Source organism: Drosophila navojoa, chromosome 2 (assembly GCF_054131105.1).
Source record: "Drosophila navojoa isolate 15081-1374.11 chromosome 2, UAZ_NAV_1.0, whole genome shotgun sequence".
Classification (NCBI taxonomy): Eukaryota; Metazoa; Arthropoda; class Insecta; order Diptera; family Drosophilidae; genus Drosophila; species Drosophila navojoa.
The window spans coordinates 10,085,307-10,107,405 of NC_142890.1; the positions used below are offsets into that span (position 1 = coordinate 10,085,307).

Sequence of the window (22,099 nt, forward strand, 5' to 3'; positions counted from 1 at the left end):
TTGCTTTTCAATCCAATACCATTTTTTCAGTACGTTATGTGTGTCGTCAAAAAAAAAGCGCCTCTATGCAAATGCCTGAAATGTTATGTAAAGCGGAGTCATATAAATTTCTTCATTTGCATTATTAATTACTCTTTCTTAAATATGTTACCCTATCAAGATTATTTATCGCTGCAAAATCAACTAATAGAAATATAAGAAATTGCAAATTAGATTCATAGATTTTGTATGATAAGCTTGGCAGTAGCAGTTGTTAATATATGGATGAATCTTGTAATACAGTGTAATTGAAATGTGCTTTAGCTTGATTTGCTTAAGAATTGCAGAAATCCTCCAGATATTATTTGTACCGAGAAATGCCGCATTTTCAAAATTTTCTCAAATCTTTATGAGCCGTTATAATTAAAAATAATTAAATGTAGCCTAATTTTAGAATAACTAAACGGTATCCTATGGTATAATGCATTTGCTTGAAGTTGTTAAAAATATTAAATATACATATATCATTGTATTATTTAAATTAATGATTCGGTTTTCGAAGGTTCCCAACACACCTGCATATACATTATAATATATGTATACTACTGTTCGAGATACCAAAAAAAAAAAGTTGTGTAGAAAGCTATATAAATATATAATCAGTTGGAAAGCTGCTCATATTATATACGATCCATTTTGTAGTTCGAAAGCGTCAGTTGTTTTTGCAAAAAAAAAAGATGTGCGTTTAAATAGAGGTGTTTATTTATTCATTCAAACTTAAGATAACGTGCACCTAATTATAAATATGATAAGCTTGCGAAGCAGCTGTGTGCCGCAACGCTTGTCAGATATCCTTGTGATGGGCTCTTACTTCTAAAACACTTCATAGAATACAAATATTAATAAATATATATAAAAGTATGTACAATGATCAGTCGTAGATCGATAAGTAGACTTAGGGTTAAACAAAGCTGCTGCTGGGTTCATCAAGGTACGCACATCGTGTGCCTGGCTGCTCCAGCGATTTGCGTGCCATGTCCAGCGGTAGCTTGGTGGCAAAGGACAAAGCTGTGGCTGTTGCTGAGGGTGACGTACTAGTCGTCGTCGATGCCGACGTCAATGCGGGTGCGTGATTGGCGGGCGAGAATTTATTGCTGTAGTTCCCATTGGGCGGAGCATTGGCCACGCCCCAATTCGATGGCTTGATGGGCAACACCTTTGGCTTGGGCGGCAATGGTGGCGGTGCTTTAGCGAAATCCTGTAAATCCTGTTGGTCAATGGATGCTGACGCTGACGTTGCCGGTGCCATTGCCGCTAAATCTGTATCCACCTCAGGATCCACTTTCATGGGTGACTGTTGGCTGCGTGTAATGGAGAGGCGTGGCGCTGGTTGAGGCGCATCTGTTCCGCTGTTGCTGACCTTGTTAACTGGACTCAAATTGGCGCGCACCTTGCGTAACTTGGAGGCAGCCGCATTGAGATTCTCTTTGTTCTTCAAAAAGTCGGGCAAATCAAAATTAATCTCAGTGCCCCGTTGATCCTCCAGGCGCGCCAGTTGTGCTCGCTTCAAGCCTTCGAGTAGTTCATCTGCAAATTATAGAATTTCAGTCAAACATGTGAGGATCACTAACTTCATGTCCACACTCACCTTGGTGCTCTGCTACTCGCTCCGTGCACTGCAACTTGACGCCTGCCTTGAGCTTGGCTATGATGGGTTTCTTGGGATCGACATTCGGCATTGCCGTGGCTGCTGCGGCTGCGGTTGAGGTTGCCTCCTCGGAATGTTGACTGCTCGTGGATTTCTTTTTCAGCTTGGGCAGCTTGCTGCCTGGAATGTTGCTATTCTCGCGCTGTTGCCGCCGCATGCGATCGAACAGCGTAGAGGAGCTCTCCGAGGGAGCTTCATTTGACTTCATGGAGCACAGATCGCTTGGTTTTTGGTTCGGCGCTGCTGCAGCATCCGATTTACTCTGCAGCAGCTCATTGAAAACCTTGTTGGTGAGCTCATCCAGCTGACCCTGCGTCGGATCCGTCGTCGTCAGCGCTGGTAGCGGTTTCATTGGTTTACTATGCTTCGGCGGCATGTTAATGCCGCCGCCTTGCTGAAAATCCGGCTGGATCAAGACTATTTGAAGCCGCAGGCCATCAGCCACTGTGACGGGCTGCATCAGATCAAGCGGGGCTTGAGTATCGCGCACCAACACCTGCACGCTCTCCATTCGATAGTTGTATTTGTTTAATATGGGCCGGATTACCTCGTGCAGCTGCTTCTTGGGCTTGCTCTTCACCGATATGACCTTGGGATCGGGCAGATCCAGCTTGAAGGCCACGCGACGTTCGATTAGCACCTCCTTGCCAGCCAGCAACTTTGAGGACTGCTGCGTATCTATAGATTTGCTACTGCCCTGGATTACAACATCATAATGGGGATAGACGAGGTTGCGTTTTTCCAGTAGTCGCTCCACTAGTTGGGCTACTGTCTCGCCGGGACGAGTCTGTACAATAGTTGTGGCTCCGTCGGTGAGTATGACTCGGCACAAGGAGCAAACGTTGTCCGCGCTAAATCCCTGTCCGACCTGGTTTGCATCGAAGGATGACAAGGAGGAGCGGGAACTGTGTAAATCGCTCACCGAGCCGCCAGACAACAGCGTCAACAGCGGCGCTGGCACTCCTGTCGTCGTTGAGCTCGGTGCTTGCGGTGGGGGCATCAACGTTTGCTGCAGATCGGCAATTATTTCGTTGCGATCACGAGATTTGCTGCGCGTCTTACGGTGCCAGGGTAATAGACTCTTACGTCGCCGATCCTCTGCATTGCTTGCGGACTTCTTGAGCTGAAAAGGCGATCAAGGTATTAATGACAAAAGCTCAGCCAGAAAATGGGTTCATTTGCTCACCTTCGGCGAGGCCACTACGTGAAAATTTGTCTTCAACAGCTCATCCAGATCGGCACCCGTATAGGGTAATGTCTGCTGCTTCTGCTCTGCCTCGACGCAGCTCTTATATAGATCGGAGCGTATAAAGCGCTGATAGCTATCGAATTTCATTAGGTTGAAGATTTGCTTTTGTGACGCGGCAAATATATCCGTATCGCCGCTTGCCAGCTTCTCGTCGCTTAGATTACGCGCCTGCGAGTCCACGTTAACCGGATCGCTGCTGTTGTTGGACAAATGCTTGTTGAAGATCTCCCGGGCCAGGGCTACGCGCTCTGATTCCGATTCCGTGCACCTGTAGCGCTCGCAGGCAGTCCAGAAATATATATTCTCGGCGGAGAATTCCTTTTTCAGAAACTCCGCAAAGGTCTGCATGCCGGCTGCATCCTGCAACATGCGTTCAAACGATGTGCCCCAGCTGCTGGGACCACTCTGCTCTGGGGCCGCCAGCTGCTGCGTTGATTCCCCACCGGTTGCCTTTACCATCACGCTGGACGGCGGCGCCGGTGTGGTAAGTATTTGTGGCACCTGGAACAGTCCCAACTGCTGCGACTGCTTCGCCGGCTTGAGCTCGTCCAGCATGAGCGTCTTAATGTACACATCGTTGTCGGAGGCGGTCATCGAGGCAGAGCGTCGCACTATTGGACTGTTGCCAGACCCTCCTGCTTTGGCCACCTTCTCGGTGCGCGTCGTGCGAAACGATGATTGACCCCAGGCTCGACGAAAGGGCGAGGCATTGGACGGCAGTGCGCGATTCTGAAATGAAAATGAATAATATATATGTTATATATAAAGGTACCATTTTCTTAGATATTAAGTACATGCATCATAGGTTGGCTCATTATCTAGCTAATATTATTTTTCGGTAATGTTCGGACTGATGTTTCAGCACTTTGCCTCTTATCTCTTATAACAATTTTTATTATTTCGCTTACAACTTAATTTTGACCGCTACCCAGCTGTATTCATAGTGTATTCATAGCCATCTTGGAGTTCAAGCACCCCCTACGACAAGTTCATTTTCAGGGGCATTTCACGAGTACAAATTGAGGGAATGTAGAAATGAGGGACAGACTGCCCGATCACGTCTGTCATTATCACGGCCAAGCCCTAAACAGACAGCACGATAAACTTTTGAACTTTTAGAAGTTTTACTTGTAAGCGTATGTGTGTGTATATGTGTAGGAGTATGTGTGCGAGTGTGTGTGACGCGTGTAACAACAGCAACAGTTGGCAGCCGTTGGCAACTATTTCCCCTCTCTACCCCAGGGTATTCTACTACTCTAATTGTGTGAACAAATTGTGAAGCTAGCCTAGGCACATACAACATATATGCATATATGTACATACATACACATCTACATATATGTATATATGTATGTGTCTCTCTGTGTATTGTGATGAGTGTCGTTTGTGGGACGGACTGCCTGCCTGCCTGCTTGGCTGTCCAATCCATTTGCTGCACTTTGCTGATAATCACTTTTGTCAGACAAACTCGAAGCAGTTGCCGTCGCTATTTATACATATATATATGTATATCTGTTTGTGTTTATGTTTATTTCTCGATTGTGTTCTATACCCACACGGTTCCCATAAGAATGGGTTTAAATAGTACTGCAATAAACAGTTGCAAATGCTGGTTACACAGAAATGTTAAGAGAAATAAAAAAAAAAAAAAAAATCCCAGCCAGATACATTTAGATACATGCACATGCTATTATGACTTCTTTAATATGGAAGATAAAGCAATTCATTTCATTTCGTTTCAATTAGTGCCATAATTTTCTCCATTTCATAGGCTGCTTAACAGCCAATAGCCATAGGCTATCCTCCAGTCCAGCTCTTGCTTTCAATTATATTTATGCATTTCCCATTGGTTCACATTTAATGATGCTTTTGTTGCCAGAGATTAATGAATTCTGTTTCTAAGCTCGAGTTTCGCATTGACCCAACGTAAGCCACAAAATATTTTTACCCATATCTATTCATCAATATACATATGTATACATATATAACTAGTGTGCTGTCTGTGAGAGAGAAATTTTGGAAACATTTCCGGCTGGCAAAGTCGTACAAAAAGGGGCAAAGCCAATTCTCATGCGACTCGACTTCATTAATAGAAACCAATTGGTTCGACTCGGCTCGTGTGAGATGAGACTGAAATTGAACAATTGCCAGTCACGCCATCAAATGAAAGTGCTCCAGAGATCTTCCCGAAGAGAAACTATAGATGTGCCCAGGGAATTTTCAAATGGCGGCCAGAAAATTCACGGAATATCATATGGAAGACAAAGTATACTTTGCTTAATTTCAATTCAAATCTAGTTAGTTTATAGTATGTAAGATACATATGTATAATATATATTCATGGTGTTGTTAGATATTTATCTTCTGTGCTCGCTTGAAGGTAATTAAAACGAATACTCTAACCTTGAGGCAGCAATAGAGATCAAGTATTATCTAACCAAAACATTTCCAGCATTCACTTAATATGTTTTTTATTAAACCCTGAACCCATTGAAAATGGGAGTGGAATAATTTCACTCAAAATGAACTTAGTTGAAGTTACGATTTCCTGTAATTAAACTGTGTAACTCCTAGGCTAAATTAATAACAGAAATCTGTTTTTCGCAGTGTGCGTCATTATTTTCAAGTGTTTTCAAGAGGTTTTTGAAATGTTTTCATGTTTGACAGATCTTGTAAAGAAAAAATGATATTTCACAACACAAGCTTCAATCGCATAAATAAAGATAAAAGCTTAAGTATTATGTATTATCACATAAGCTCGTATATATGTATATGCTATCTATGTATGTTTGTGAGTATATAGAATGTGCACATACAAATGTACATACATAGGAATTGGGTCAAAAAGAAGAGCAGAATGTGCCGACCCCACAAAACTAAATGCACAACTTTAAAGGGGCAGAGGGTATGGAAAGCATAAGAGCAGCGAGTGGGGTCAAATGTGTTAAAGCAACAACAGCAAGCAGTTGAAAGAGACAGAGAATCAGTGTGTGTGAGAGAGAGAGAGAGACACGCAGAGAGAGCGAGAGAGAAGCAAACGAACATAAATCAACGCTGATTGCCAAACAATAGCAACAAAGGGGCATAGGCAGAGTGGAAGGTGGGTGGGGCGAGGCGTGCGGAGGGCGAGCATCGCATGTTGTTGCTCTCTATTGTGGCGGCAACATTTAGCGGCAATCGGCAACGAGTGACGCGCAATTGTAAGTAGGAAATGAGCAATTTGCCAAAGTGAATAATTAAAAATAAATAAATGACACAAAAAAATATTAAAAAGAAAAAAATTCAAAAGAAAATTGAAAAATTAGCGAAGCAAAGCGAAAGCCAAAGCTGGGCAACAATTCGATTGCTACACACACACATACACACTTATAAACAGGTGAAATAATGAAGTAATAATGCCACGCCCCGAGCCCCTTTTCCTTGAGTGTTTTGCATGCGCGAGTGGACACCGAACATGGACAGTATTTTTTCCCCATTGGCGGCCACAATTCACAGCTGTGGCTGCCTCCTCATATTGAAGTCATCAGCAGCAACACGCCCTGCCACAAATTGTGGCATGGAAGTCATTGTGCTGAGTCTCGAAGATGTCTCGATGCCAAAGCCGCAAACGGAAAAGCAAAAAGAAGAAAACAACAAAAAAATTATATGTATAAAAGAAAATAAACAAAGTCCCACGAGTAAATTAACTTGAATGGCTTTAGCTCAGGTTACCGATCCAGCTGAAATCATGTCTATATAGCTTAATCTGCAGCGTCAAAGCATGAGCTAATGCGCTGCCATCAAGTCATCCGATCCCGTCGGCCAGTATCAAGTACTGCCAACACAGTGAAAGAAAATACACGGACTTTAAATCGAAACCATATTTAGCAGTTAAACAATCGTTAGCTTCAGTTCTGATTGTTATTTTAAGAAAAGCTGCTTGGAGAGCAGATAAAAATAATATATATTTCCTGTTTAGATATTATTAAGCCAGTTAAAAATGTCAGTATGCTTTTAATAGAAGCCCCATCTTTTTTTACTGTGGACAAACCCGGCGCTTATTTTATGAAAACCTTTGGTAATTGTAGCCGGCTCCTGGCTAGCGAAAAGTCGAGTAAAAATTCTTGACGGTCTGCTGAGCGAGACGTGAAATTGAGATTGTAAACGGTCTACGGCGCTGTGAAGCTGTTTCCTGCCTTAATAACGATGCAAATGATTCATCATAATTAAGTTGGGGCCTGTTTCGGGTTACTTCAAAGCAGACATATCTGATAAGCCGCTTTAACTGACACCAGCTGAAATCTAAAACCTAGAAACAGAATCTGAAAAATACATCAGGTACTTTTTGGCAAAGAGCAAAGAAAGAACACGCATATAAATTTCTTGGAGAAAAACAAAGAAATGTATGACAACAAAAATGTAAATCTGTATGTATATCCATATATTCAGATATCTTTTCTCAACATTAATAAGATATAATTCCCAGAATCGCGACACAGTTTCGCCGAAGTGCTGATAAATCATGACTTAAAAATAAACAAAACGCGATTAGAATTTCGGGTATCTTATCTCGGAATGGCCCATTGTCAATTGTCGAAGAAGAGAGCAACGGGCATAAGCAAAAGGGGGCGGAGATCACAGTTCTCGGTGTTAAGTGCTGAGTGGGCGTTTCGCAATTACTTTATGCTAAAGGGAGAGCAGACTCATACACATTCAAACATACATGCACACTCCATACATGCATGCACGCATGCATACATACATATACATAAACTGCTCGTTACGCATGCTAATGACAAAAACTAACTAACCATAGTTGGCAGTTGACGCTGTGAAACCTACCAGCAGACGCAGACGCAAATGCAGTGGCAGTTGCAGTTGCAGTATTTGTTGCGTGCTTTGTTTTCGATTTCAATTGTTTTTTCTTTTTCGATAATTTTTTATATTCCCAAGGCGTGTCATCGCTTTGCGAAATTTTCGCTGTTCTGCCTGTGTGTCAGTGAGCGTGTGTGTGTGTGTGTGTGTGAGTGAGAAAGCGCAAACGTGCCGCTTTTGTCAACAAAACACAATCTTAACTGTGCACTTTTGCATCACTTTCGGTTGTTATTTGTTATTGCTCTTTGGCACTGGCTTTATAATTACTTTTTTCTGGAATTTTTTTGTTCACACGACCCGCTCTCTCGCACGCTGTTCAACCGCCGAGCTTCGAATCTCCGACTCGTAGCCCCAACGTATATAAAGTAACTGACATCGTCTGTTGTTGTGCTCAGCCAGCTGCTGATCGGACGCACGCACATATACGTACATACATACATACATATACATTATTGTATATGCACTGAGCATTTGATTGTTGGAGCCAACCCAATCCAACCCAATCCAACACAACATTAGCCTCAGCCTCACAACATGTTGCGACTGGGCGCTGGTTGGATCAATCCAGAAATTGGTTCGAAGTACTGAAGCAAAGAATATTGCAGTTACTGGAGTTCAGTAGGGTGGTGCCTTTGGTCACACCTTTGTTAGTGGTGAAATGCAGTTCAAGCATTGCAAAGAGACTAGTAGTAATTGCAATGCAAACATTTGGGTTTGCAGTAGTTTGGAACAAAAGTCTTGGTTCGACGAATCGTGTTTGACACGCTCGAACTCACCTACACAATTGTTCGATCTCGCTCGCACGAATGCTCTTTTTCGAGTTTCGAACTCGACACAGCTGCTTTTGTGAGAGAGATATTGCTTACTCATATTGCTATTGTTGTTTTATTGTTTGCTGCTATACGAATACGAATGTGTTTTTTTTTTGTTTTTTGCTTTGCCTTCTTTGTCTATTTACCTGACACCGGCTGCTCATTTTCGTTTGCTGCTTATGAATGAAATGTTCGTATGTAAGTTGTGGGAGTGCGCTATCTACCTCTCGCTCTCTCTCCCACCCTGTTGGGCACTCCTACTATCTCACTGATCATGCATATGTATGTACATACACATATACATACATACATGCATACACATTGTGTTCGGGCAGCTGTCTCGTTAATTACCGTTTAATAAAACATTTAGGAATGTTGCCAATTATTTGAGTTGCCAAGACATTTTGTTTGTTTGTGAATGTTTTATAGCGCTTCGTTGTTGGTCTCTATGCAATCCTGCCCACGAAGGTATGCAGCAAATATATTAATTACTAGCTACATATGTGTGCGTGTTGCAAGTAAATAAATTGTGCTAAAAATAACCAAACGCGGCGCAAATAAATAAAAGCAGCCCATTAGCGATGCCAAATAAACAAAGAGTTTAGACAATTGAAATAATTAAAATGCCAAGCAATTACAGCAACAACGGGGAACTGAAAATGCGGGCATTTGTCTACCAAGTGTTGCGTATTTAACTGATAAATTAAGTTATTTTGCACGCCGCCGCCACAAAGAGAAGTTGGAACGGATGGGGGTAGATGAAAGGGGTGAACGCGTGCCGTTCCACACATTACCATATGAAACACCGAAATTGCGCCGATCTAATACTAGCTGCAGCTGCGCTAACATAAATTAATTGTAATTTATGATTTGTTTGGATTAGCTTAATTTAGTTAGCAAAAATGTTCTTTAATGTTCGCAGTGCGTGCTGCGTGCCAGATTTTTCGATCGTTAAGAATTTTATACATACCATTTGGTATTTTCTGCTTTTATTTTTTCAACAATTGCACACACTGGCACTAAATGAAATATCCGGCAAACGACCACCCGCCCGTTGATTCTATTGTTGCTACTGCTCTCTCTCTTGTTGATTTACGTTAATTTTCTGGACTCCAATGCGGGTTATATGCGTTCCTCCATTATATAAAGCGGAAAATGTATGCATGTATGCTATTAATACATATGTGTATGCATATGCATGCATATACATACATATTTTTAATTAAATAACCATATACATATACAGAAATATACACACAATGTGTGTATAATGTATATGCATATGTATATTTTCATATATGTCAGCCGATATTTAATGACGTCTATCAAACCTATATGGGCATTCCCTTTGTATTCGTTCGACTAGTAATGATTCATGTTTCGGAATACTCTATTCACGTAGGCGTTTGTTCATCGTCACAACGATGGAATTATGAAAACGCAACAGCACTTTAATGGAAAGTGAAATGGGCACTTCGTCGCCCATGCAAATTAAGCAATTAGAAAGTCATTATGGCAAACAACAAAGACAATTGACAATTCCATTCCAATATGTGCATAGCTAATAAAAAGTGTTAAATACAAATGTATGTGTATATTAACGCATTTCTAATTTTACTTTTTGTCGCGTACTATACACAAATGTAAGAATTTTTTGTATTTTAAAGTACGTACAGTTATATATACATATGTATACATATACATTTTTATTGACAGAAAAAAATACATAAATTATTTTAAAGTAATTTTTAATTTGATAATTTTGTAAATATGACTCAACTAAAATATAATATTTTAAGCAAATAAATGCTTATATACATATGTAATTATACTATCATTGTACATACATACATACATGTATTGTATTCCTTGCTGACAATGGGAAAGGCCTACCACTTGAAATCTACTCCAATAAGAAGATAATCAATCATTTTATTTGGTTTTCTAATTGTGGCAAATATTTCAATATTAATCTGATAAATCAATCAGGCAAAATTCAAATGCTCATTTCAACACGAATCTTCAATTGAGATGAATTCAGTCAACACATTTTGATTGATCTCCAATGGATAATATTTAGAATCTTTGGGCAAACGTTTGAGGAAACAATTAAAATCAAATTCGAGCTGTTGGTACCCGATAAACCTTTAAACAAATTGATTATATGGCACACGAGCTTTTGAGTATTTACAAACAGTTTGGCTTTTATTGGGATACATAAACTATATCTAAATGGTGTACACGTATTTAAGGCTAACCTAGGCTAGGCGCTGCTACTAAATCGTTCAGAAATTATATGAAAGTAAACAGTAAACATTGCCTGGCATAGACAAGAGCGAAGAGTCATATGGATGGGACAAGGGGGTGGGTTGGCACCCAATAGGGAAATGAGTAAAGATGACGCGAGCGTAAATAAACAAAATCCTGATGCGAGGCTTAAATGTAAACAGTAATGTGCTTAAGGGCTAATGGGACACAGCTGGATGGCCCAAAGCGTCTCCTGAAGTGCTAAATGAGGGGATCTAAAAGTGACTCACGCGCATCACGTTGCTGACATCGCCCAGGGGTCGGTTTGTCGTCATACTCGGAGGCGGGATCTGGGGCTTGCTGAAGTCCAGCTGCTGCATGGCATCCGGATCGCTGATGGAGCGCCGCAGTGTTGTGATGGAGGCGCGTTTGGCATGGAACGATCCGCGTAGGAAACGCGCAAAATCCTTACCAGCCTTGCAGACGCCACGAGGCGGCGTCACCTTGAAGCTGGGCAACAGCGGGGCATGCATCTCGAAGCTGGAGTCGGGCGAGATGTTGCGACTGTTGGAGCTGCAGCTGCCTCCCGATTGTGTGGTTAAGTTGGAGCTGGCCGAGCTGATGCCATCATCATGTTCCTCATCGTCGGAGCCGCTGCCTGTGCTGCCACCTGAGAGTGGCATGCAACCCAGCTGTAGCTGTTCCTGTTCCACCTGCTGTCCAGCACTGACGCGTAACAGCACAGGTGAATCGTCACAGGTGGCATCCGTGGCATCCACTTCGCTGAGCTTCCGGCTACCGCTGCGCCGTTTGGTGGCCGAGCTGAAGAACTGCAGCACACGCGAGGCACTGCGGCAACTGCGTCGTTCCGCTTGGACACGCGCCAACGCCATCGGCGGCGGCATCAAATCCTCTGCTTCAGCGGACTTGCGCGTGGGCTGTTCGTGTTCCTCTTCCAGCTCCTGCACGGGCGCTATGTGAATCTGCGGCGAGGCACTACGCCTGCCACTGGCACTGCGATAAATTTCCTTGGCCTTGCGGCACAAGAAGGGTGATCGACACTTGGACTTGGGCGTCGAGGCCAGCGACTGACGCGCCTCGAACTCCTGCACAAAGCGTGTCAGCTGCTCCCGATCCAGCTCGGTGAGACAGCGATGCCGAACCTGTCGGCCATTAGTCATAGTCGTGGCCGTCGTCAGGTTGGGACTCTGCAGAATGTGTTTGATCTCGAAGCTGCCGTCGAAGCAGCTGCCGGAATCGTTCAACTGGCCCAGGGATTGGACAAAACGTTCGACCATGTTGCCGATGCTGCCAGAATTGTTATTCCTGATGTTGATATTGTTGTTGTTGTTGTTGTTGTTGCCGTTGATGTTGCTGACGTTTGTTGAGTTTGCCTTAGCGGAGCTCACTGTACTGCTCTTGCTCATGACGCGCGCTGTCAAATGTGAAAGGAAACGGTTGTTGTTGTTGTTGTTGTGGTTGTTGGGTTTCTTTTACGCAATTATTAAAACGCAAAGTACTGATCCGTCAGTTTAAGCAGAAGCCGAAAAAAGGGGCATGCGCTTAGCTTGGCTGTTCGCGATGAACTGAATTTTCCAGCGTGAGTGCCACGGCGAAGGTAAACTATCGCCAAGCACACACATACACACAGTCACACAGTTCGACACATGCGAAATACGGGAAAAGCCATTTTCGCACTGGAGAACAAAAATGGGCGTTTGCCAGGTGATCAGGTGGGGCAGAGGGCCGAGAGTGGGGCGCCGGCCTCCGTGTCTGACGCACTTGAGACGACACAGATGTGCCAGAGACTGGGGCCAAGGATCTGCTGATGCCACATGACGCTGCCCCATGACGTCTTGTGCCATCTCTTTATCATCTGACAATTGCTTTTTATATGCAGATGTCTCTGCTTTCTTTTTACCTGCTGCGCATGCCGAATGAGTTTGCTTTTATGGCTCATTTGAATAGATACCTTTGGGCGTATAAATGCTGAGTGGCCAATAAGGGAAACTGTCAATGCGTCACCGCAATACACTTTATAGCACCTTATGCAATTGGTTTATTTAAAGTAAATGCGGATTTATGCACAATTTCATTTGTGAATTTCGATGCGCAATTTCGTGAAATAAAACCAACTAAATTAAACGCATTTCCCAGCTATTAAAGTGGCTTGAAATGAAATGAAAATATTACGATGGCTCGTAAATAAGGCACGTTTCGGGAATGCTGGCTGGCAGTTAAATACCCTGTACTATTTAGAGTTTAGCTAGAAGGCAGTTTGATAAGGTCTTGCCTTTTATATAGAATGTAAATACACACATGCATAGGTATGAAAAGTCTATCCAATCAATATACATATAATCAATATTCTTCTATCCCAATATACATATGTATATACCCCACTTATGCAAAATACCCTATATGGCGCTAATTATTGCAACAGCGATATATTTATGGGCATTCCAAAAGTTCTTAACTTGAGCGTGTGCCTTGAAAATTGAAAATGGAAAATACCTTCAAAATATTCCATTAAGAGAAGGTAAATAGGAAATAAATAAAAATAAAGCGCAAGAGCTGGTGGGAGAAACGTGACAGCTCTACTAAAAGTAGAATATACACACATATACATATGTATGTATTTGTATATGTAGAGCTAATTGATAAGTAAGCCAGGTTATGTGGGTCTAGTCTTGGGCAGCTTTCTCATACTAAAGATAAATTCTGAAGAATCACATTAAATACGCATAAATTATGGCTACACCCACTTTTTCCATAAAAAAAATGTTTCCATTTGATATGTCATCGCGTGACAAGAGCGTCGCCATTACGAATCATCTATAGAGTATAGAGTATCATCGAATGATCATTGTATAATTAACAACAACATTTGCTAAAAAGTCACGACGTCGAGACGTTGTTGAATAAGTTAGCTATGTGTAAGCCTACCCCCTTGAATACACTGAGAAAAAAATAGGTGGCGTACTTTGAAAAGGGGGAAGTGGGATGTACAAACATAGCAAATTCTATTTCAGATATTTCGTTGTCTAATTTGAGTTAGAGGATATTTCAAATTTATTAAAAAAGTTTTTCTATTATCTGATTTGATTCAAGTCCCAAAATAAAATCAAGAATTGGAATAAAAATTAAAGCGACTATAATTGCTCATCTAGCTTTTCTTCAAGTGTATTTCCCTCCAGAATTCTATGTATTGATTTTCATGCAGTCCGAGCCGGCCAGGCAGACAAAGATCAAAGCGCCTTTTGCAATGGCTGTGACATCATTTTATAGCCAGCTCATTTAATCACAAGCAACAATGCTAGAAAGAGATCTCAGATTGTGGCATTCTAATGCAGGTTTGTTGTAATTTCTTGAATATTTCCTAGTCGCTGGCTTTCATGCGAACGCCCAAAATGTAAGCAAATTTTCATTTAAATGGAAATGGAAATTTTTCAATGGGATTTTAAGTGGAATCTATAGAATTTTGTGTGTGTGATTTTCTTTTATATTTTTGGCGCCGATATTGGCATTGCAATGATCCACATTGATCAAGGAATGGGGCAAGCAGCACAGCTGGCGCGAACAAGCCCCAAAATTCTGCTTAAACTGTGCGAACGTGCGGATACTTTGCGTTTTAATGGCAATGTTAAATATAAGTTGTTTATGTTTTTTTATAAAGACTTCTAGGTAAAGTTTATAAAAACAAGCACACACTCTCACATACACGCACACCAGCACCTTTTTTGTCTAGCCAGGGAAAACACACAGACGCGTCAGAGTTCAAAAATTTCAGACAAGTTTCAATTCTCAACTTGTTTTTTTTTTTACGTTTGTGGAGGGGAAATTTGTTGTATACAAAACGCGCGCGTTTTGGGCGCGATTTCTGAATGACGTCGATACGCTCCTGGCGTTTATTTACGCAAAATAACCTCCGGGCAATTACATGGAATATTTTTGGAGCATAGACCGATGGTGGGCGTGTATGTGTGTGTGAGTGTCTGTGCACAGTTCATAAACTGATAAATATTTGCATGTGCTTCTGTTATTATAATTACATTTTTTCTTTTTATTTTTAGCGCACAGATTAAGCCACACGGCTCAAATTTAGAAATGCGTTCGGTTTTCGCCACATGCACAAAATTGTGAAGCGGCAACGGTAATTAGCACGACTCGAATATTAATTTGTAGTTTTCTTGATTCATTTATTTAATTGCACACTTTTATTAATATTGTTTATGATCGGTTCAGTTGGCTGAATTTTTATAAATAATTCAGAATTTCTGTTCATGCGTTGCGTACGAGCTGCGCTTGAAGACTGACTCACGCGTTGTGAGAGCTGTGCGCGCTTGGCTGTTGTTAACTTGGCTCAGTAATAGCAGCAGCAGCAGTCGTAACAACAACAACTACAACAACAATAACAGCTAGCAGCAGCAGCAGCTGTTGAGCGTCGCAGTGGAAAAATAGCGCGTGCGCGCGTTTTTAGTCGCCGTTTATTGGTGGTTGAAGCGGAATGTTGTTGTTATTGTTGTTGTCATTCTCAATGCTGTTGTTGTTGTAATGTTACCGCCAGTTAGTCACTGGGCACCTGATATCGAGGGCACAAAGCCAGAGTCAGGTGTGTATTTTATTTTATTCTGCGCTCGCTGTCAGCTTTCAGTAATTTAATTCCATAATTTGTAGAGAGTGTAGCTAACAAGCATATCAGCTATTTATAGTGTATATGAGTAGTGTATATGTACATATATAATATTAACTTGTATCGAAATCATTGTAAAAATATCTACATATCAAATAAAAGCTTTAAGTACATTGACGACAGTTTTTTCCGGCAACCTTTCAATACATTTAACAGTGCTAATGTTAACCGTATGTTAAGAATATTTAAGAAGCGGCTTTTCAAAGCAATGTAAGCAATTGCTAAGACCACCAATAATTGAAAAAATCTTTTTTCTGAAGAAAAATTCCCTTTCATTATAGTCATGAAATAATTTTCTAGCAAATATTTTAATCATTTGTTTACATACATATGCACATTTATTAATTGACTCATTGTGGGCGCACAAGAAGGGGAATTTCTTAAGATTCTACATTTAAAAAACTGCTTATTAAAATAGAGTAATAAATAACGAAATTCAAATTAGATTAGAATATTTTTAAAAGCAAATTTCTCACTGGTTAAATAGCTTTACTTTGACTACTTTTATGGCATCTTCCAGGAGCAATGTTGTTCAGGAATGATTTGCATTTCCAACAGAACTTTGATAAGAAAGCATACAAATTTTCAAGGCGTCTTAGTCACAGTGTCTATTTAGATTGTTATGAGCATAACATGTTTATTATTCAAAATATTATCATCTCATACAACTAAATATATACATATGTATTTATATTATTTTGGAATAGGAACAGATTTCACTGTTGTCTAATTATAAAAAGAGACATTTATTTTGATTAATCAATAATTTGCGCTTGGCCTCTGGCTGGGCCGTGCGACTGATAAGCTAATCAGCAGCTGGCGTCTGTTAAGCTAGAACTTAAACGGGCAGATATTGGCAAAAAATAACATAATGCATTACATTCTTGTCATATCGGCAATAGATAGCCGTGCGTCGCAGCCATATACATACGTGCATAATCACATGCAAATTGCAGCACATTGCAATGGCTTCCAATTCCCACGTCAGCTGGCAAATACGTTACGAGACACTGTTGGCAATCGCTGGAAAGGTCAATTGGTGGCTTACCGAACTAACTGAAAACCAGAGAGCTACATAACAGGCCATGGCACAGCTGAAACTGAAAACCTGCAGCCTGAAGTCCAATCATTTCCATGGGCAGAGAGCTGCCCATTTCCCATGACGTCGCCGAGCTGGAAACTAGTCGAGCGGAAGGAACTAACCGAAGAAACTGCGGCAAGTGCCTTTCCTTGCCAGCTGACAACGCCAATAGACATGACTGCGGCCGCTTGCCTCCTTTTGTGGCACGGGGGTTGTTTTTTCAGACACCTGCAACGGCATGTGCCCTGTTGCAACTTGCCGCCAAAAAGGTGGCATTCAGCAACCTGTTGGGAATTGCTTGTCTAGCGGATTGCGTGCATGCACAAGTGAAAATACACTGAGAGAAACCAGAGAACTATTTAACAAAGCGTGAATATAGGATACTTGAAATATGATTTATTTAGCAGATTTATTATCCATATAAATTATATTGAATGTTCGATATTCATAAGTAGATAAGTAGGTAGAAATGTGTCCGCTATTGCTTTTACACATTCTTAATAAAATTAATGGAAATCCTTATTTGAAAACTATATATTAATATATATACTATTCATCAATTAAACAATTAACCACAAATGAATTAAAAACTTTCCGTAAATAGTATATAATATATTAAAAGAAAGCTCCCACTGATTGTAAGATATTTCTACATCGAATTATATCATCGCTTCTGCTAATTGACTGAGTAATAATATCAACAATTGTCTATTTGTTAATAGTTATTTGTACTGAGCAGTGGTATTTGACTTTAGGTAGGGCAGGTGGTATCTGAAGCGCAAAGACCTAAACAACGACAACAGAATTTAACAGGAATTGAGTAATCAGAAAATATCGTTGATACCGCTGACTATGCAGAGCTTCAATATAGGGGGTTGACAATAGTCGGGCAACCATGAAAAGTTAGCTAAGTGTGTCGACTCCGCGTTTCATGTTCTAATTTCAGCTCAGCACAAAGTATATAATAAAATGCATGGGTAGATACCATAAACCATGTACATACACTGTATATATTCGTATTTGGTTTATAATTACTAAGGTAACCGGTTACACAGCGGTCATGACATTTCCAGAGGTCAATGCATGCTATATACCCTGTAAAAACTAATATGCATTGCGCTTACCGTACTCTCCTCTGAGCGGAAGCTAAAAACGAGTCCTCGAAATGACATTTTTACATTATGTGCAAATCCGAAATACAGTTTACAGTTGAAACGAGGATCTCAATGTTTTTGTCGTTTTGATTAAATTTTTGTTTGTTTCTTTTTTTCACTCTTCGCGTTTTTGGGTGCGCACTTAATGATAATTTATTTATTTATACATATATATGAAATATTTATACACATTTTGTAAAGTTCGCTGAGCTCGTGAACTTGCATTGAACTTTTTATGGCACAATTTTTGTTTTAAAAAAATATTTTTCTCGTTTTTATTGACAGATATAAGAAATATTAACAAGAGCGCAAAGAACCGCCGAGCGACAATTGAAAATGAACAGCGCAGCGAAAGTGAAAAATCGAATGTAAAAAATCCGAAAAAAGAAATGAACAATTCAATCGCGTGTTCACGAATCAAAAATCAAACGAAATCCCAGAGGCGTAGTCGAGGGGGGTCCACGAGCGCGACAAAGGAGGCGGAGGTCAGCTGAATGCCGAGCGCCGAGCGCCAATCTAAAGGTCAGCAAACGTCGTCGCCAAATGGCGAGCTTTTCGTATTTTTTCCCATTAATTGCTTTAGATTGAATTAAGCGGGGTACAAAGCAGCGACTGCGACTGCGACTGCGAAGGCGACGTAGGAGATGTGGACACCGGAGCTAACACTCGCATGAGCCAGAGCTGGCGATATACGGGCATGACGTCACTGGCGATTTATTTTTAGTAGCCAAGCCAGGTCGACGATTTCCGTTCCTTATCAGACGTGACGCGCACGCTGATTACAGCTGCGAGAGAGCGACAACGGAACGCGGCCAAATAAACCTATTGTAGAAGCGTTGCTGCGACTACTGAATAAGAGCACACGCAGAAGCAGCAGCAGCAGCATGGGCGCTTGCAGGCCACAACAATACCTCAAGCGCCCCAATCTAAATCCCAGCCAAGTTCCATTTCTGACAAAGAAAAATCACAAGCACCAATACTTGGACACACGGCAATACCTATGTACATATGTATATATCCAAGTAAGTGTGCTGGGTTCGCTTATCGAGCAAATGACAGCGACAGAGACAGAGGTGAGTGAGAGAGGGCGTAAAAAAGAGAGAGAGCGCAAGAGAGCAGCGCGATAAGTTCAGGTAACAAGCCAATGTTGTTCAGGTAAACAAAGCTATCTAACTTCAGTGCCGGTTCTAGGGCAAAAGCTCCTCATGAATTTAACTAAAATTTGTAATTGAAAAATTATCTTAAAAAAAATAAAAGTAAAGTAAGAAGTAGGTCACACAACAAAGTACTTTCTTTTCAGTTATAATAATAATAATTCTTTTAAATAATAATGGGAGAAAATCCAAATTTCGGATTTGGATTTATTTTGGAATATTTTTAAAGAATAAATAAATTTAGTTTGATTTGCCATTGATTGCAATACATTTTAATCATAAATATAAATGTTAGTTTCGATTTAATTGTTTACCCATATATCATATACCCAAGGGAAACATGGGCACTTATTGATTTTCTGTTTATAAAAATAGCTATTAAATAAATAACTTTTTAAATTCGATGATTGAAAAAGTGTTAAAGCCTCATATCGATTTGATATATGTAGAGCTCTAAAATTAATATTTTAAATTTAAAAGATATATATTACTTTGATATGTATACACTAACTATTTATACTCATATATAGTTTTAGATGGAAATGCTTTCACTTACCCCCAGATCTGGCTCACTGTTTGTAGCTTCTAGTAGGCAATGTGTGGATGATGATGATGGTGGTAGACCCGTTATGGGATTCGCTTGGGTTAATTTATGAATGTTCTGGAGACTGCTCCAGGTATCCATGGGCTGATCAGGGCAGGTCATGCCAGGCGATTGGATGCTATCGATAGCCTCAAAGCCCAAAGATTGTCGTGAGCGCGGCTTGCCAAAAACCTGGGCGCTGAGTTTAGATGGAGTTGGCTCAGACACTGTCGGCGGTGGCTGCATGGAGCGTCGCATCTTGCGTGGGACACAGGCTGGGTGCACAAACATGTGTGTCTCATCCTGTGAGGCAGCGGTGGAGTGCAGAGAAATATCATCCATGGAGGCGACAGCGGCTAGCACTGGCTGATCATCTACCAATAGATTGAGTACATCATCGCAAGAGCGCGTTGCCGTAAGATTCGTCGCCGGACTCTTGATCAAATTGAAGCTGGCCAACAGATTGGGGCGACGCAATGAGCAGGATGCCGACGGTGATTTGGGATCAGGATCAGGCATGGCACGCACAGTCAAACGATTATCGGGCACACCCACAATGCCCTGTGGACGCGCTGCAGCTGGAGCCATGGGCGCGAGGCCAAGGGCAGCTGCTGCCGGTGCGCCGGCAAAGTCTACAACCAAGATGCGATCGGATATGTTGGTGCAGTCATTGTTGAAGCCAATGCCCGAATCAGAATTGGAGGTCGTTGTGGAAATCTCGCTGTGATTGGAGGGCTGTGGGGAGTGGGCTGCGCCGGCAGGAGCACCCGCTTCGTAATCCTGCGGCTGTTGGCTGCGACTCGCGGGCGGTAGAATGCGCATGGTGTACATGCTGCGTATAAGATTCACCACATACTCCGAGTTATTGGGAAACTCCAGACAAAGATTCGAAATGGGATCTCTGGTGCACTGCAAGCGGTACTCGTTCGCTCGTGCCACATGCTGGCCATGCTCAATCAGCTTAGTATCAATGACAAATACGTGGCAACTGTGGGATATGCTGATGTGGCCGCCGCTGGCATTCGGCTTGTCCTCCAACTCGTATTCCTCATCGATTTGTGTGTTGTGCACGGCGCTGGTCACCAGCCCAAAGAAACGGTTCTCACTTTCGGACGAGGAGCTCACGTAATTTAAACGTGCCGAAGCATATGTGGCCAGTGTTCCACCGCTAGCGCTCTGCAGCCTCAACGAGTTCGGAGTGATGCTCATGAGCACAATGGTTGGTTGTCGCTTCTCCTGGCGCAGTTTGCGTATGCAAGAGCGCACCGTTTGCAGTTTGGAGCTATGCGATATCTGCTTAGGCATCTCAATTGTGCCCAGATAGCCAACAATTACACGATATTCAAGGGCAGCATTGCCCACAGCGCGCACCATGGCGCTGACATTGGCAACATCCGCCACCTTGCCTACATGTGCTAACGGAGCATCCTCTAGCACGGGACGCAATGTTGCATGATCCGGTAAGGCAGCTACCGCAACAGGGGCCGTAGCTTCTAGTGGCTCTGGTGGCTTCTTTTGTGGCGAGTTGCGCAGTCGGTGCATCTTTGATTTGTGATGCAGAAAACGTGGCTTGTTGCGCACACCCGGTCCCAGGCTAGCCGCCAGCATCTGGCCGCGCGCACTTCGCTGTATCAACAGCGTAGCATTGGCGTTCTCCTCATCGGAGCTGTCCGAAAAATAGTTCTCCGCAATCTGCATGCGAATGCTTCCAAACGAATTGCCTATGAGCTGCACTACAGTCTCGTGCGGCAGCTTAGATACATTGAGGCCGTTCACCGAGATGAGAAAATCGCCGGCACGCAGACCCGCCTGCTCGGCGGGCGAATTGCTGATGATACAGGACAAGCGACATGGCTGTTGGCCGGATATGGTAAAGCCAAAGCCATTATAGCCACGGCGCACCTCTACAGTGCGAGTTCCGTAGTTGGGGCGCTTTTTACGTCGTCTCTGCTGGGGCTGCTGCGGCTGTGGCTGTTGCTGCTGCTGCTGCGACGAAGTGCCCGCTGCAGGTGGCACTGCAGCACTTGCCGCACTCATTATGGGCAATGGCGGATGATGGTGATGCATGGCGCCTACTGCAAGCGTTTAAATGATTAAGTTGAAAATGGTAAAAATAAGTCAACTCCAGTTTAGATGGAACGCACCTTTTTCATTGATGGTCTGTACAGTGTCCGCCGCTCTATGGAATGCGGTTTGTGCTCAATGGCCAGCAGCTCGAGCGCTGGGGCTGGCCTCTAGCCAGAGCTTGTATGTAACAGTGTAACCCACACTAATGCAACAGCAAATGGTATACGCAGCAATCAAATGTATCTTGTTACACGCAGCACAATGAAACTAAATTCAATGAACTTTGCAATCACTACTAATAATTATTTGGACACGCACGCACATATTAATATAACATTTACACTCATTTCAAGCTTGAATACATTAAACCAAACAATTAAAACAAATCTCTTCAACTACGCAAGCGTAGCCAGGTAAAAACATTTGGGTATCACAAAAATAAAAGCATCGATGCCAAATAAAAATGCCATGCTGCATCCCTGGTTTATAAGCGACGGTCACACAAACAGCTGCTGCGA

General features: G+C 42.1%; 1 protein-coding gene and 1 long non-coding RNA gene across 6 annotated transcripts; one reads left to right on the forward strand and one right to left on the reverse strand.

Moving 5' to 3' along the window:
- Positions 1–721: 721 nt before the first annotated feature.
- Positions 722–21,992, reverse strand: loco (regulator of G protein signaling family member locomotion defects). 5 transcript variants are annotated; one of them, XM_030382636.2, is made up of 5 exons: positions 21,659–21,992; positions 19,488–21,589; positions 2,874–3,665; positions 1,628–2,810; positions 722–1,566 (listed from the first exon to the last, which is right to left on the reverse strand). In XM_030382636.2, exons 2-5 carry the CDS (start codon positions 21,579–21,581, stop codon positions 941–943), a joined length of 4,695 nt encoding a protein of 1,564 aa, XP_030238496.1. In that variant the 5' UTR covers positions 21,582–21,589; positions 21,659–21,992; the 3' UTR covers positions 722–940. The 5 variants fall into 5 exon arrangements, with proteins under 5 accessions (XP_030238496.1, XP_030238500.2, XP_030238502.1 ...); XM_030382640.2 differs by lacking the exons at positions 19,488–21,589; positions 21,659–21,992 and adding an exon at positions 17,748–18,350; XM_030382642.2 differs by lacking the exons at positions 19,488–21,589; positions 21,659–21,992 and adding an exon at positions 8,058–8,186.
- LOC149092121 (uncharacterized) lies at positions 5,719–6,558 on the forward strand. The gene is made up of 2 exons (XR_016197634.1): positions 5,719–6,136; positions 6,226–6,558. It is a non-coding gene; the product is annotated as an uncharacterized LOC149092121 (long non-coding RNA).
- Positions 21,993–22,099: the final 107 nt, after the last annotated feature.

Bases quoted from the DNA above. Each gene is read 5' to 3' on its own strand.
- loco (XM_030382636.2), bottom strand. From the start codon at position 21,581: ATGCATCACCATCATCCGCCATTGCCCATAATGAGTGCGGCAAGTGCT. The intron at 3,666-19,487 runs GTAAGTGAAAGC...TTTTCATTTCAG, and splicing joins ACAGTGAGCCAGATCTGGGG to AATCGCGCACTGCCGTCCAA. The intron at 1,567-1,627 runs GTGAGTGTGGAC...TATAATTTGCAG, and splicing joins GCGAGTAGCAGAGCACCAAG to ATGAACTACTCGAAGGCTTG.